Source organism: Solanum lycopersicum, chromosome 8 (assembly GCF_036512215.1).
Source record: "Solanum lycopersicum chromosome 8, SLM_r2.1".
Taxonomy (NCBI): domain Eukaryota; kingdom Viridiplantae; phylum Streptophyta; class Magnoliopsida; order Solanales; family Solanaceae; genus Solanum; species Solanum lycopersicum.
In genome coordinates, this window is record NC_090807.1 from 66,247,915 (window position 1) to 66,261,937 (window position 14,023).

The 14,023-nt window shown below is 33.3% G+C and overlaps 2 protein-coding genes across 4 annotated transcripts; one reads left to right on the plus strand and one right to left on the minus strand.

Moving 5' to 3' along the window:
• The first annotated feature begins 4,898 nt into the window (after window positions 1-4,898).
• LOC101261734 (probable copper-transporting ATPase HMA5) lies at window positions 4,899-8,632 on the plus strand. Of its 3 annotated transcripts, none has more exons than XM_069288635.1 (6): window positions 4,899-5,114; window positions 5,301-6,698; window positions 6,804-7,058; window positions 7,140-7,262; window positions 7,387-7,872; window positions 8,041-8,632. In XM_069288635.1, the coding sequence occupies exons 2-6, from the start codon at window positions 5,307-5,309 to the stop codon at window positions 8,086-8,088; spliced, it is 2,304 nt and encodes a 767-aa protein (XP_069144736.1). In that variant the 5' UTR covers window positions 4,899-5,114; window positions 5,301-5,306; the 3' UTR covers window positions 8,089-8,632. The 3 variants fall into 3 exon arrangements, with proteins under 3 accessions (XP_069144736.1, XP_010325412.3, XP_025888224.1); XM_010327110.4 differs by having other exon boundaries at window positions 8,048-8,632; XM_026032439.2 differs by lacking the exon at window positions 4,899-5,114 and having other exon boundaries at window positions 5,126-6,698.
• An 894-nt stretch (window positions 8,633-9,526) lies between these two features.
• Window positions 9,527-13,905, minus strand: LOC101261142 (glutathione S-transferase T1). The gene is made up of 7 exons (XM_004245567.5): window positions 13,369-13,905; window positions 12,451-12,524; window positions 12,298-12,358; window positions 11,894-11,947; window positions 10,955-11,034; window positions 10,205-10,410; window positions 9,527-10,079 (listed from the first exon to the last, which is right to left on the minus strand). The coding sequence occupies exons 1-7, from the start codon at window positions 13,431-13,433 to the stop codon at window positions 9,867-9,869; spliced, it is 753 nt and encodes a 250-aa protein (XP_004245615.1). The 5' UTR covers window positions 13,434-13,905; the 3' UTR covers window positions 9,527-9,866.
• Window positions 13,906-14,023: the final 118 nt, after the last annotated feature.

The following is a 14,023-nucleotide window of genomic DNA, read 5'->3' on the forward strand; positions in this document are numbered from 1 at the left end:
ATAGCATTGGATTATGAAAAGTTTTGTTAGATATGGTTGTTAGGTGGCTTGGTTGTTGTTATTGTGGTTGTTAGATGACTTAGATTGTTGTTACTTTGAATTTGCCGGCAAAAATGGCGATGACGCCGGCAAAAATGGACGCCGCCGTAAAAAATGGAGACGACGCAATGGCTCCATCGATTTCTCCAGCATCGACGAGATCCTCTACCTTGTTCAGATCAGTTTGTATTGCTATGCATGCCAGAAAGTTAGAAATGCTATATTGGGTTTTACAATTGGATTCTAATGGATTTTACGACGCCGACTTGGTGGTGAAATAGTGAAAATAGGAAGGATTAGAAATGTTAATAATAAATTAAAATAGCACTAGCGGGGAGTGAAGTAGTTTCATGACTTCATCAGATTGCTGGATTGTGAAAAAATCGAAGAAGAAAAAAAATGGGGATATCGAGATGGTGGAGTTTTGACGGTGATGGTTGGTTAGGGAAGGTGGAGGAAAGGTGTACAAAAATAATAACTTTATTTTATTTGATAAAATAGATTTTTTGAAATTTGTCTTTTATTTAATATTTTTACTAATAATTAAAAAAATATTATGAAGAAAATTATGACTTGACATTAATATATATGATATGGATATAAATGTCATCTATGTAAGGAAGAGTGAGATACACACATGGTCTAAGTTCAGGACTTCAGATGACAAAAATCTAAGTAAAAGAGTCCATAATACAATCCGATACAAGTACGAGGGTCCACCAGACTATTCTGTCTAAATTTTATTTAGATATTTGGACTATGACATGTTTCAATCGAATATGTGTTTCTATATTAGCCACTTTTAGCTCAATTTTTTTTTGTATGTATTTTCAAATTTATATTATGTAAATAAATTAATCATAAAAAATATGTTAGAGCTGAAATTCACATATCTACTTTAGTACTCAGACTTATTAACTTGAAAATGAAAAGATGAAATCCAAATTGATTGAAAAAAGAATCACATTAATTAAAATTCTACATCAAATTTTTATCTTTTACAAAAACATCCTCCATCATAGTTATTATGTTGTATTACATAATTTTTTACAAACTTCAAAGAAGTGATGAAATATTCAATTAATATGAAAGTGATGATATGGTTGTTGATAAAAATGACGAACAATTGATTAGGTAACAACATTATGTACTTTGTCTACTTCACGATATATGAAATTATGCGTGTCACACTCACTCTAGACTACCACATTGCTCTAGTGTCATGGAAATAACTTGTTACTTGTTGTAACAAAGATCCAATTGACTTGTAATACAAACTTATGGTTAGTTTTGATAGTTTCTCAAACTTATGGTTATAAATCATATTTTCCAAAAAAACTGAAATATGTTTTCCAAATACTATGATCAAATACATGGTGAAATTTCACCAAAATAATATTTCCAAGAATATTTGAAAATCTATTGCCAAACACTAAGATGCGTGATAGTTTGAGGAGAGGTACCTATAGATCTTATAATTAATGATAAAAATTTATTCGTCCTCGATATATGATTGGGATTTGGGGGTGGGTCTATTCAATCAATAGATGCATGATAAATGTGTAAAGAGGTAGAGATAGAGTATAGGAAGCGGGCTCGACAGAGCTCGAGTTAGGCGTGTGATCAACTTTAAACCCCATAATAATTAAGTAAAGTTATAAGGTGTCGTGTTTGAGTCCTCATAAACTTGAGTATGAAGTTGCTTTCTTAGCGAGAATTTAAATTTAATCGGACTCTAATATGAATACATATATAATTTCAAGTCTTTGAGCCTATTTGGTTAGGCTTAAGACATTTAACTTATAAGTCAAAAATCATAAATTAGAATATCTAACTTATGTGATCAAAAGTATTTTATTTCATCTTATCTAAATGCTACAAAATTATTTAAAAACTACTCCTATTTTAACTTTAAAACACCTTTAATAAGTGATCCAAACAGGCTCAAACCTCTTTTATTGGCTTATCACTTATTATATTACTAGTTTCCGAAAACGTGCGTTGCACATTTATCCTAAAATACTTCATACAATGTTTGTAGTGCAAATAATAAATTTAAACAATATATATATATCAAGAATTAGCTATTATGCATGAAAAAATACTACTTTCAATCACATTTGTTACCGATCCAAAGGTATATATGTACATTTCACAAATTTCATCAATAATTCATTTCCTCGTAAATTCAAAAAATAATGAAGTTACAGTGGTTCATCAACTTATAAGACACCATTGATTCTCTTTATCTTCATTTTTATTCTCTTCATGTTCATTTTTTTCTTTCTTTAATTTTTTTGTTAGTGAGTTGGATTCACTTGTACAGAATCACATCAACTTTTTGTCTGGTAGGATATTCCATTGATTGTCATGAATGCAGTGATAAAGCTAGAAGTCTTTCTTCTTGTCCTTGTGTAAAAGATTCCTTTTTTGGATAATCCAATTAAGTGTACCGTCTCAACTTCTATAAAATACTTTTTATTTAAAAATCAAACCAAAATTTTATTAAGAACATATCAACTTACACAAAAATAATTAATTGCATATAAGGAACAATGATTTATTACCTGAAAATTGATACCACTTGAAACAGTTCAATCTGTGTTGCTTCACTTACTGCATCATCACTATGAAATATTAGCGTCATTTCTTAATTGTATCTTCATAAAAAAAAGTCAAATTTAAAAAATTTATTAGTAGTTGAAATATTCAACAATTTAAATGAGTTCAAATAAAGATAAATAAAACATTGAGCATAACAAACTCATATAAAAAAAAATAAAGATAACATGATTACATGAGAAAGTATAATATATAATATAGGAAAATGGAGAATCTGCTAATAGAAGATAAAAACATTACAAATTAAGTGATCCAAGAAGTGCCATCAACTTCTTGAGAGTGTGGAAAGATTATGAAGGTGTGAATATTAATGATGAGATAGTGGAGGTGTGGTATTAATACACATTATGACAAAATTACACCTAAAACTGATCAGATAGAGAAATGAAAAGTTTCTCTAATACGTTTTCGTAATAACTTTATAATTAATTATTTTTACAACTATTCATTCTCCTACATTATTTTAACAATAAGTGAATCAACTTAATTAACAATTTAAGCATATTTAATATTTAATTAATTAATTAATTTATAATATTTTAATTTAGTATAAGGCTAAAATGGTAATTCAACTTTTAAGTTTTGACCTTCATGCTTATAATAATATATGATATAAAAGAAAAAGACTCAAATATGTCATTTAATTTTGAGCAAAGGCTCATTTATGTTATCCCTAAAATTTTTGACTCAATTATAACATTTCTGTTTGAGAAAAGACTCATTCATGCCATTACTTAGCTAATTGAGCACAGCTCCAGTTTCACAAATCATTATTTTACACGTGATCAATTATGATTCGGCCACGTCATTAATTAAATCATTTTTTAAACGGAAAAATCTCAAATACGTAAAGGCTCCTCGATGCCCTCCGTTCAAAATTTAGCCCATCTATGCCGTTTCAGTTAACAAATAATAGCATGAATGAGCCTTTTCTCAAACGAAAATGACATGGATAAATCAAACTTGTAACAAATGACATAACTAAATCCTTTTTAAGTTCGACGACATATTTAAACCTCTTCCTGATTTAAATATACAAGTGATAACCCAAGTGCTAAGTGGCTATGCTGTGAAGCACCTGAATAAAAAAATGTATATATATATAATCCAAAACTTCACAACAAGAAATGACCAAAAAGAAAACTTGTGTACTTTTTTCAACCGAAAGAACATAAAAAAGAGAGTTATAAAAATAAAGAATTGTAGCAAGAATTCTACATAAGTTATAAAGAAAAAAAAAAGGCAATTTTTCAAGAAAATGAAACAAATGATTTGTTTTCAATCATAGAAATGCTGTCTCATTAATGTAAGTTCATTGCAAGTTTTCTTTTATTTTGGGTGAATTTATTGGCATTTTACTATAGTATGTTTCATATTTTTGAACTTAGGAAGGTTCAATACTTAAATATTTTTTCATGGAGTTTGAAATAGATATTCGATAAAGAGAAATAAAGTTAAAGGATTATTTCAATGATGGTACCTCATGATAAAAGCGAGATAACATCATTAAGCTTTTATTCATGATGCCTCTTTAAATTCGGCATGAAAGTTTTAAATTTCTACATTTAAAACTTCATGATTTTAAAAGCTTCGTTTCAGTTTGTTTGATCTTAGCTATCTTTTTAGTCTTTTTTTTTTTTTTAAAAAAATGATTCTTTCCCTTTTTTAGTGTTTTTTTAATTTCAAATTTTCATATGATATGTTAAAAATTATAAGATTAATGAACATTCTGATATATTTGACATATTTTTAATTTAAAATTACGAAATTTAATTTTTTTTTTAAATATTGTGCTAAGTCAAAATAGGCTAAATAAATTAAAACGGAGCTGTAGAAATAACTTCCAAACTTTAACTACCATTCAGAATGTAAATTTGAGATACAATTGGAAGTTGTTCAACTGTAAAGCACTAATCAAATATATGATTTCTAGTGGGAAAATATTCTCCAATCTTCTTTTTTCTGAAGAAGCTTTTTTTGTAACTTTTTGCTTTTTAGTGTTTTGTGCTGTCTTTTGGATTCCTCATACACAGTTAATATAAACTTTGAAGTGCCCTCATACACAGTTAATATAAACTTTGAAGTGCATATAGGAAAAAAAACACTTTTTTTTCATAAGTGGATGTGTATTTTTATCATTATTAAAGATTATCCTAAAATGCCACTTTAATTAGACAAATACTAATGGACCTTCCTGCTAAGTATATTAAATGTGTACTACTTATTCTAAATACCCCTTTAGCAATAGTATTGGTAAAGTTGTTTCTGTGTTACCTATAGATTTGACTTCGAGTCGTGTTCTTAGTCATTCATGTTTGTGTCAGTATAAGTTGTCTATATCACACCTTCTAAGGATATGGTCCTTCCCTGAACCTACGTGAACGTGAAATGTTTTCTGCACTGAGCTGTCAAACTATAGTATAGTATATCACATATATATAACACTTAACACAGTAAGTTTCTTGATACATAAACTAGTTCAATCTTCTTTCTTTCGTTAGTATGTGGTTTCTCAAAAAGTGGTCTCTTCTACTAAGTACTCTTCCTTTACAGCTATATAATTTTGTGAGGATGAAAAGTTTTTCAAGAATCATTCTCACATAGTTGAAATGCTTTTATTTTTATGTTAATATGAATAGGATGAGATGATTCGCGATACTATGGAAGACGTTGGATTTCAGGCTAATAAGTTGATTGAAGAAGAGATGCATCATGAGAAGTCCTCACAAGTATGCAGGATTCAAGTGAATGGAATGACTTGTACTTCATGCTCCACAACACTTGAATCAGCATTGCAGGTAATCCCTGGTGTACAAAAAGCACGAGTCGCGTTAGCAACTCAAGAAGCTGAAATCTGTTATGATCCAAAAATAGTTGAGTGTAATCAGTTGTTGGAAGCTATTGGAAATACAGGATTTGAAGGCATATTGATTAGTACAGGAGGAGATAGTAGTCGAATACTGCTTAAAGTTGATGGAGTTGACACTGAGAATTGTGTTAAACTGATAAAGAATTCCCTTCTTGCATTACAAGGAGTTCAAGAAATAGACTTTGACATTCAGCTTAAGAAGTTATCGGTATCTTATACTGCAGATGTAACAGGACCTAGAGACTTTATTCGCGCTATTGAATCAACTGAATCAGGATGTTTCAAGGCATGTATATTTCCTCAGGGAAGAGAAAGAGAAGAACATAGACAACACGAAATAAGGCAATATTATAAAGCGTTTATCTGGAGTTTAGTATTTACAGTTCCTGTGTTTTTTACTTCCATGGTGTTTATGTACATTCCTGGTCTGAAAGATGTTTTGGAGACTAAGGTTGCCAACATGCTAACCGTTGGACAGGTTGTGAGATGGGTATTATCTACACCGGTACAGTTTATCATTGGTCGAAAATTCTATGTTGGTGCTTATATTTCCTTAACCCATGGTTATGCAAACATGGATGTTCTTATTGCATTAGGAACAAATGCAGCTTATTTTTATTCAGTCTATTCTGTACTAAGAGCTGCTACTTCTCCAACTTTCAAAGCCAGTGATTTTTTCGAGACTAGCTCGATGCTTATCTCGTTCATTCTACTAGGAAAATATTTGGAAGTTTTGGCTAGAGGAAAGACATCTGAGGCCATTGCCAAGCTTATGGATTTAGCCCCAAAGACTGCAACACTGCTAACTCTAGATGACAAAGGCAATGTGGTGAATGAGGAAGAAGTTGATAGCCGATTGATACAAAAGAACGATGTGATTAAAACCATTCCAGGTTCAAAAGTAGCCTGTGATGGTCTTGTCATCCGGGGACAAAGCCATATAAACGAAAGCATGATAACAGGAGAATCTCGTCCGGTCACTAGAAAGACGGGTGACATGGTGATTGGAGGGACTTTAAATGAGAATGGGGTGTTACACATCAAGGCAACAAGGGTTGGGTCAGAAACTGCTCTATCGCAGATTGTTCGGTTGGTTGAATCAGCACAGATGGCTAAAGCTCCTGTGCAAAGATTTGCTGATCACATTTCCAAATACTTTGTGCCTATTGTGAGATTAAGCACCCCTTACATGTTCATTGTTGTCAATATGTGTGTGTATATATATAACTAACCAACCTTAGCTGAAAATTAGTGATTAATTCTTATTTCTCAGGTCATTGCTCTCTCATTTTGTACTTGGATTTCTTGGTTTTTAGCTGGAACTTTTAATTCTTATCCAAGAACTTGGATTCCTTCTTCCATGGATAGCTTTGAGCTTGCCCTGCAGTTTGGCATTTCTGTCATGGTGGTAGCTTGCCCCTGTGCACTCGGCCTAGCTACTCCAACGGCAGTTATGGTTGGTACTGGAGTTGGCGCTTCCCTCGGTGTCCTCATTAAAGGTGGTCAGGCATTGGAAAGTGCACAAGAGGTCTGATAACAAACTTACTCCTCTTTCTAACAAAATCCAAATTTTGTTAATGAACTTGTGGAGAACTGTTTCATTCTACAGGTGAACTGTATAGTTTTCGACAAGACTGGTACTCTTACTATTGGCAAGCCTATGGTTGTCAATACTAGGATTTTCAAAACTATGGTATCTGAAGAATTCTATCAACTTATTGCTGCTGCTGAGGTAGGATATTATCGTGTTTATAATTTTTCATCAGAAAGGTCAATTCATACCCTTAACGAGTTAATTTCTCAGACGATCACTCAAAACGAGTTAAAGTATCTTGTACTGCATTTTAAATTGACAGGTAAATAGTGATCACCCCTTAGCCAAAGCAATTGTTGAGTACGCGAAAAAATTAAGAGGAAGTGAGGAGAACCTTGCCTGGTCTGAAGCCTCGGACTTCAAGTCCATAGCTGGCCATGGTGTGAAAGCTATCATCTGTAACAAAGAAGTGATTTTGGGGAATAAAAGCTTGATGATGGAGCAAGGCATTGTCGTTCCAGTTGAAGCTGAAGAAGCATTAGCAGAAACGGAAGGACAGGCTCAAACCGGCATACTTGTATCTATTGATAAAGAACTGATTGGTGTTCTTTCCGTTTCTGACCCGTTGAAGCCAGAGGCTCCAGAAGTCATCTCCATTCTCAAATCGATGAACATTGAGAGCATGATAGTAACCGGTGACAACTGGGGAACAGCAAATGCTATAGCCAAGCAGGTTGGAATTGAGAGGAAACATGTTGTTGCAGAAGCAAAACCTGAACAGAAAGCTGAAAAAGTGAAGGAACTACAGGTAGGAACTTGTTCCATTCTGTTAGAATTTTATGAATTTGCGCAGGCGCAACACACACACAGACACATACAGATTAAAGTTAAAATGAGTGTAAGACGCGTCATAAAGTATAGTCTTTGATGTGTAATAGTTACATTTTCTTCACATGATTCATCTGTTCCATTTTAGTACACAGGATTTAGGCAAAGTTGTGGCAATGGTAGGAGATGGAGTTAATGACTCACCAGCACTTGTGGCTGCTGATGTAGGAATAGCAATCGGTGCAGGCACAGATATAGCAATCGAGGCAGCTGACATTGTTCTTATGAAAAGCAGCTTGAAAGATGTAATAACAGCAATCGATCTTTCTAAGAAAACTTTCCGGAGAATCCATCTCAACTACTTCTGGGCTTTGGGATATAATCTCCTCAGCATCCCAATTGCTGCTGGTGTCCTGTTCCCATCTACTCATTTCCGCTTACCACCATGGATTGCCGGGGCTGCAATGGCTGCCTCTTCAGTTAGTGTAGTTTGCAGCTCTCTTCTGCTGAAAAACTACAAGAAACCTAAGAAACTGAATACTCTTGACTTACAAGGTATCACAGTTGAGTAATTCTTGGCTGCTAACATAGTAGCTAACAAAACTGTCTAAATTTTTGTACACTGGGAGAAAAGATACAGTCCATGGATTATTTACTGTTAAAACATGCTCTTCATGTACTTTATGAGTATCTTAAACTAAAACATTATAAAGTACCTGAAATTATAGGAAATAAGGAAATGCACCGGAGAGACGCTAGAAATAGTTCACCTTGCAAGTGTCATTCGTAGATAATATTCAAAACTTATATATTCGATACAGTTGAGAAATAACAGATGTCTAAGGGACTCTCCACTTGTCTTGTTACATGTTTTGTGGACTAGGATTATCAATTGAACACTTATTTTATACGTACATATACTTAAAGGAAAGCTTGGATCGAATTCTCCTTCCTGTATCAGCTTTCACATACACACTGTTTATCCCGTGATCTGCCATGGTGCACGGTGATACTGAGAGCACGCTGCAGCTACCTGACTCCTAATTGCTTTCTCACATCTTCGAATGAAATTCAGGTTTTATGCTCAATTGAGGAATGCTACTTTCTACATCATATCTTTGGTTATGGAACTTCTGTTTAGCTTTGAAGAGGATCACATGTACCTCTTGGAAATGAGGTTCCATGGCATTCTTTGTGTCATCAATCCAATTTAAAACTCTCTTGTATGGGCCTATTATCCGCTCACGATCCTTCTCATCCAAAATCTGAATTTAGTATCACATTTTTTGTGAGTTTCCTATCTGAACTATCAAGTGTTCACTTTTTCTACCCGAAATATCATCGTTGTTTAGGGAAGAACGGAAACAAGTGACAAATCAGGTGTGTTTTGATAAATAGTCGGTGATATTCAAGTTAGAAACACTCGAATTCCGTGATACTTCATGTGTGTGTTTTTCCATTTTTCTACTGAAATGTAGAGTTTATATGAAAAAAGACAAACCTTCAAAATCAGGAGACAACTGCTGATGCTTGAAGAGCTCTGTACTTACCTCCTCAAATTCTATTCCATTTAACCTTTTGGAAAATTAATCATTGAAAACTCCATTTTGAGCTTCAAAACTAGAAACAGAATATCCAGAAAAACAACAAATTTTCCTCCATTAACATCAAGAGAATAATCTCCGTATAACCAAGACTCTTTAATGATTACATTGTAGACAAAAATGTGTTCATAAGCTCTGAAGTTACAAGCACAAGAGCAAGGGACTCTCAGTTTGTTCGATTACATATGTTGTGGACTACATTAACAACTGATAGAAACTTATAAAGTACATATACATGGAGAAAATGAGTAAGGAAAGCTTGGATCAGAACTCTCCTTCCTGTATCAACTTTTGCATACACACTGTTTATCTGCCATGGTGCACGGTGATACTACGAGCACAATGCAGCACCTGGATCCTTGTTGGTTTCTCACATCTTAGAGTGCAAGTCAGGTTTTCTGCTCGATTGAGGAATGCTACTTCCTACAGCATGTCTTTGCTTGTGGAACTTCTCTTTAGCTTTGAAGAGGATCACATGTACCTCTTGGAAATGAGGTTCCATGGCATTCTTTGTGTCATCAATCCACTTCAAAACTCTCTTGTATGGGCCTATTATCCGCTCACGATCCTTCTCATCCAAAATCTAAAATCATCACATCCAAAACCCAAATTCATTATAAAAGAAATTTCAACAAGACTCCTCTTGGTAATTTATGTTCTGGATCAAAAGATGTAAAGAAACAGCAGGAAAAGGGAAAATCTCTTTACCTCAAGTTCCATAATCTCACACACTAAGCTAAGATCTGCAATTGAAGGTTGGCCACTCCCAAGCAAAAACCGTCCTTTTCTCTGGAGCCAAACAGACTCGACTTTTGCAAGAGATGCCAAAAGGACTTTCTCAGCTTCTGCTGCTGCTTGTGGATTCAATGGCAGCCCAAAAGCAGGAGCAAGAACAGTATTAAAGATATATCCAGCTGAAAACATAAGTACTGCTTCAGAAAACTGTTGGAAACAGATAAAGAGTGGCATAATAAGTTATCAACAAGAAGTAGTAATTATAGAACATTGGTGAAAAGACTACCTATCCTAGTGGTTTTAGTCACTGTTATTGTTGAAGAAAAGAAGTCACCATCATGCAGTAGCTAGACTCACAATTAGAGGTTTGAGAAAGGTCAGGTGTTTCAATTAGAGGAATCAAGTCCTAAAGATAGACTAAGAAACTTGTAGGCTTGCAGCAACTCTCTTGTATCAGGTTAGTAGCGAGAATCTTAGCAAAGAGCATCATGACAAGCAGATACTCTTTTTTAAAACTGATCATACAAACAGATTTCCTTGATTAATCTTATTTGGGATAAAATTTTAATCCAGTCATTGCCTTAACTGTAGCCTGTATGCATCTTTTTGCCCAAGTTCTTGCATATCCCAGCATTCACCACTAAATTAACTCAAGTAAGGTCAACGTAAAGTAATCATAATTCAACCGGAAACTGAAATGATCTCAATATCTGATATAAGCACCTGCACCGCGACGCAAGTTTGAGTGATGCCAGTCCAACACAGAGTCTACCTTTGCTCTTTTGTATAAGTCAGCAGGGTACCTTCAATAGGAAAGTGTAAGAAAGAGGATTTAAATCAAACACTAACCAGGATAAGAATTTATACAACCTAAGAGTGTGTACATTAGTCTATCACTAAGAATGAAGAGCAGCATTGTTCATAGGCACCATAGATGTACTTTTTTTTTCTTTTTTCGGATAAGTTGGTATAGTACAGAGATTCCAAAGGATGACTTCTGTGTTCAATAGTCATCTCTTCTCAAATTTTGATAGGGCTTGTTTGTTATTTGGTGCTGATACTTCATTTGTTGAGCTGGTATTTTCCAATCTGCTAATATGTTACTTGTTCTTCTTTTCTGTTGGGAGTTCTCCTTTGGTTCGTTCACTATTTTACCATTCTTAAGTAATAAATGAGATGAAAATGCACATTAATTAACAATAGTTAGGTGACAAGTGTATGCAGAAGACACATGTCATGTTATTCTCGGTTTTGGTACAAATGACGGGTTTCTTAGCAAAACCCGATGGCGTTTCTTATCAAAACTCTACTAGTTGAACTCCAAGTTAGAAAAACAACAAACAATTATCAATCAAATAACAGGTACATGTGGCATTAAATTCACACAGATGCCAACTGCAGAATAATTCCATTCGTAATGCCGATTGCCATGTTCAGCAGCAGATGCAATATGGGTTCTGCTTAACCCAACATTTTGACATGGAACTTAGGTATACACGTGATTGCACCAGCAGTGAGAATATAAAAGTTGAACCCATCAAGTTTATATCCCTGATCTGTCCGGGTTGGATCCTATGTCTAGAAAAAGCGCTTAAAGAGTACTTATTTCCATGATACAAAGCATTTGACTACAGTATATACTCAAAATAAGTCGATACTTACCAATGATCTGCTATTCCTGGAAATGCACAAGCCAGATATCTAAGAATTGCATGACTGCGAGGACATATAATCAGTTAGTTAATTTTAAACATTATCCAAGTTATAAAATACTTTATGTGAAACTCAGAAAAAGATAAAATTGTCCCGTCTCAACAGGCATTTTCAACAGTAGTTACTTGTGCCCACATGGTGTACACAAAACATAGAAATTTTTACAAATTTTTTCACTTCTTGCAGTATATATGCACAGGTGATTAGGTGAACGCTACAAACATGACTTCTACGAGAATGAAAGACTAAATCATAAGCTTTAGGATGTATGCAACATATACAGCGAATAATAGACGTTAACAAAGTTGTGATACTGGAAAATGCTAAAATGTTCAGTTCAAGCTGAATATTACCTTTCGAAAAGCTTAAATCTTCCATCAATTATAGCTGGTACTTGCTTCATGGGATTAATTTCTGAAGATGAAGTCAGAAAACTTTTGAAATTATCTTGAAACTAAGAAATAAATAATATCTAGCGAAAAGTGGAGTAAATAAAAAAGACAAACCTTTAAATTCAGGAGATAACTGCTGGCGCTTGGAGAGATTTATGTGTATCTCCTCAAAGTCTATTCCATTTAACCTTTAGGAAAATTAAAATCATTAAAAAATCCATTTTGAGCTTCAAAATTAGAAACAGAACTATCCAGAAACAACAACAGAACTTCTTCATTAACTTCTTGATTAAAAAATTCTCATTAACAAATCCCTTGTAATAAGCTCTAAAGATTCTTTTAAAATTTGATTTGGTTGATTTACCTATATATAAAAACAATCATATAAACCTACCCACCTAAACTTGGCAGCATAATACATAAATGCGTCATTTAACTTGGTCTCATTTAACATTTATGTCCTTCTATTATGGATATGCACAAGTAGATACTCAAACTTGTATAAATTTGAACAAGTACACACATGAGTCCTACGTGGCACAATAACGTAGGACAAAAAATGACGTGTCTATTTATTCAACTTTATACAAATTTATACTTGTCCACACCCAAAGTTGAAGGACATAAATGTAATTTAAAGTCAAGTTAAAGGGCATATTTATGTCAATAAATTTCGCCTAACGGAGAGTCTTTTAACAACTACGTTATGGATGTTCTTGATGTTATTGTATTCGTAACTTCTAAAGCTACAAATATGAGGATTCAAAGAAAACAAAAAAAACTTTTTGAAAGATCAGTCACTAAAAACTCCATTTTGAGATTCAAAGTTACATATAGAATTAACATAGCACTACGAATTGTTGATGAATAGTGTCAATAGCTCATTATCTAATAGATCTTTCCGTTCTAATACTCAGTACTTATCATCTGTTCCTATCTAACGGAGTTAATCAAATTTCTAGAAAATAATTCATTAAAACCTCCATTACGAGCTTTAAACATCTCGAGAAAAGAAAAATGAAAAATACTTACTTGCAGAAGATGATAACTGCACGAGAAGGTTGGGACATACGATCTACGTATAATTTCAACGTCATCTCTTTCAATCAATTCTATTCTCACTGGAAATTAACTCCGACGAACTCACCGCCGGCTACGCGAGCTGAATATGGGATTTCAGATGTGAGAATGGAATTACCGCTACTGCTAAATTTGGTTAGCTGAGGTAGGGTCCACGTAGATAGGTCAGATAAGGTTGGCGCCCAATATTGACTCTACTACTACTACTATTATTATTATTTATTATTATTATTATACGTAATTAATAATAGTAAGAGCTAATTATATTATTTTTTATTATTCATAAATTATAATTTTTAAAAAAAATTTATGAATTTTGAATATGTTATTGGACCTCTAGATATAGTATTGAATTTTTGAATATATTAATACACATGTGAATACATAGAGAAAGGGTATATCCAAGAGAGAAGGGATGAAATATACGAGAGGAAGATATGATTGTATCAAAGAGGGGAGCGATATATCATAATATTATTTGTGGCTCTCCTATTTTAAAATCAAACACTTGGCCCATAGTTTGAAATTAAGTTGAAATTTTATTTAAATGTATAATCTGAAAATTTTGAATTGTATTTTTTTCTTATAAATATAAAAACTTCGTAAG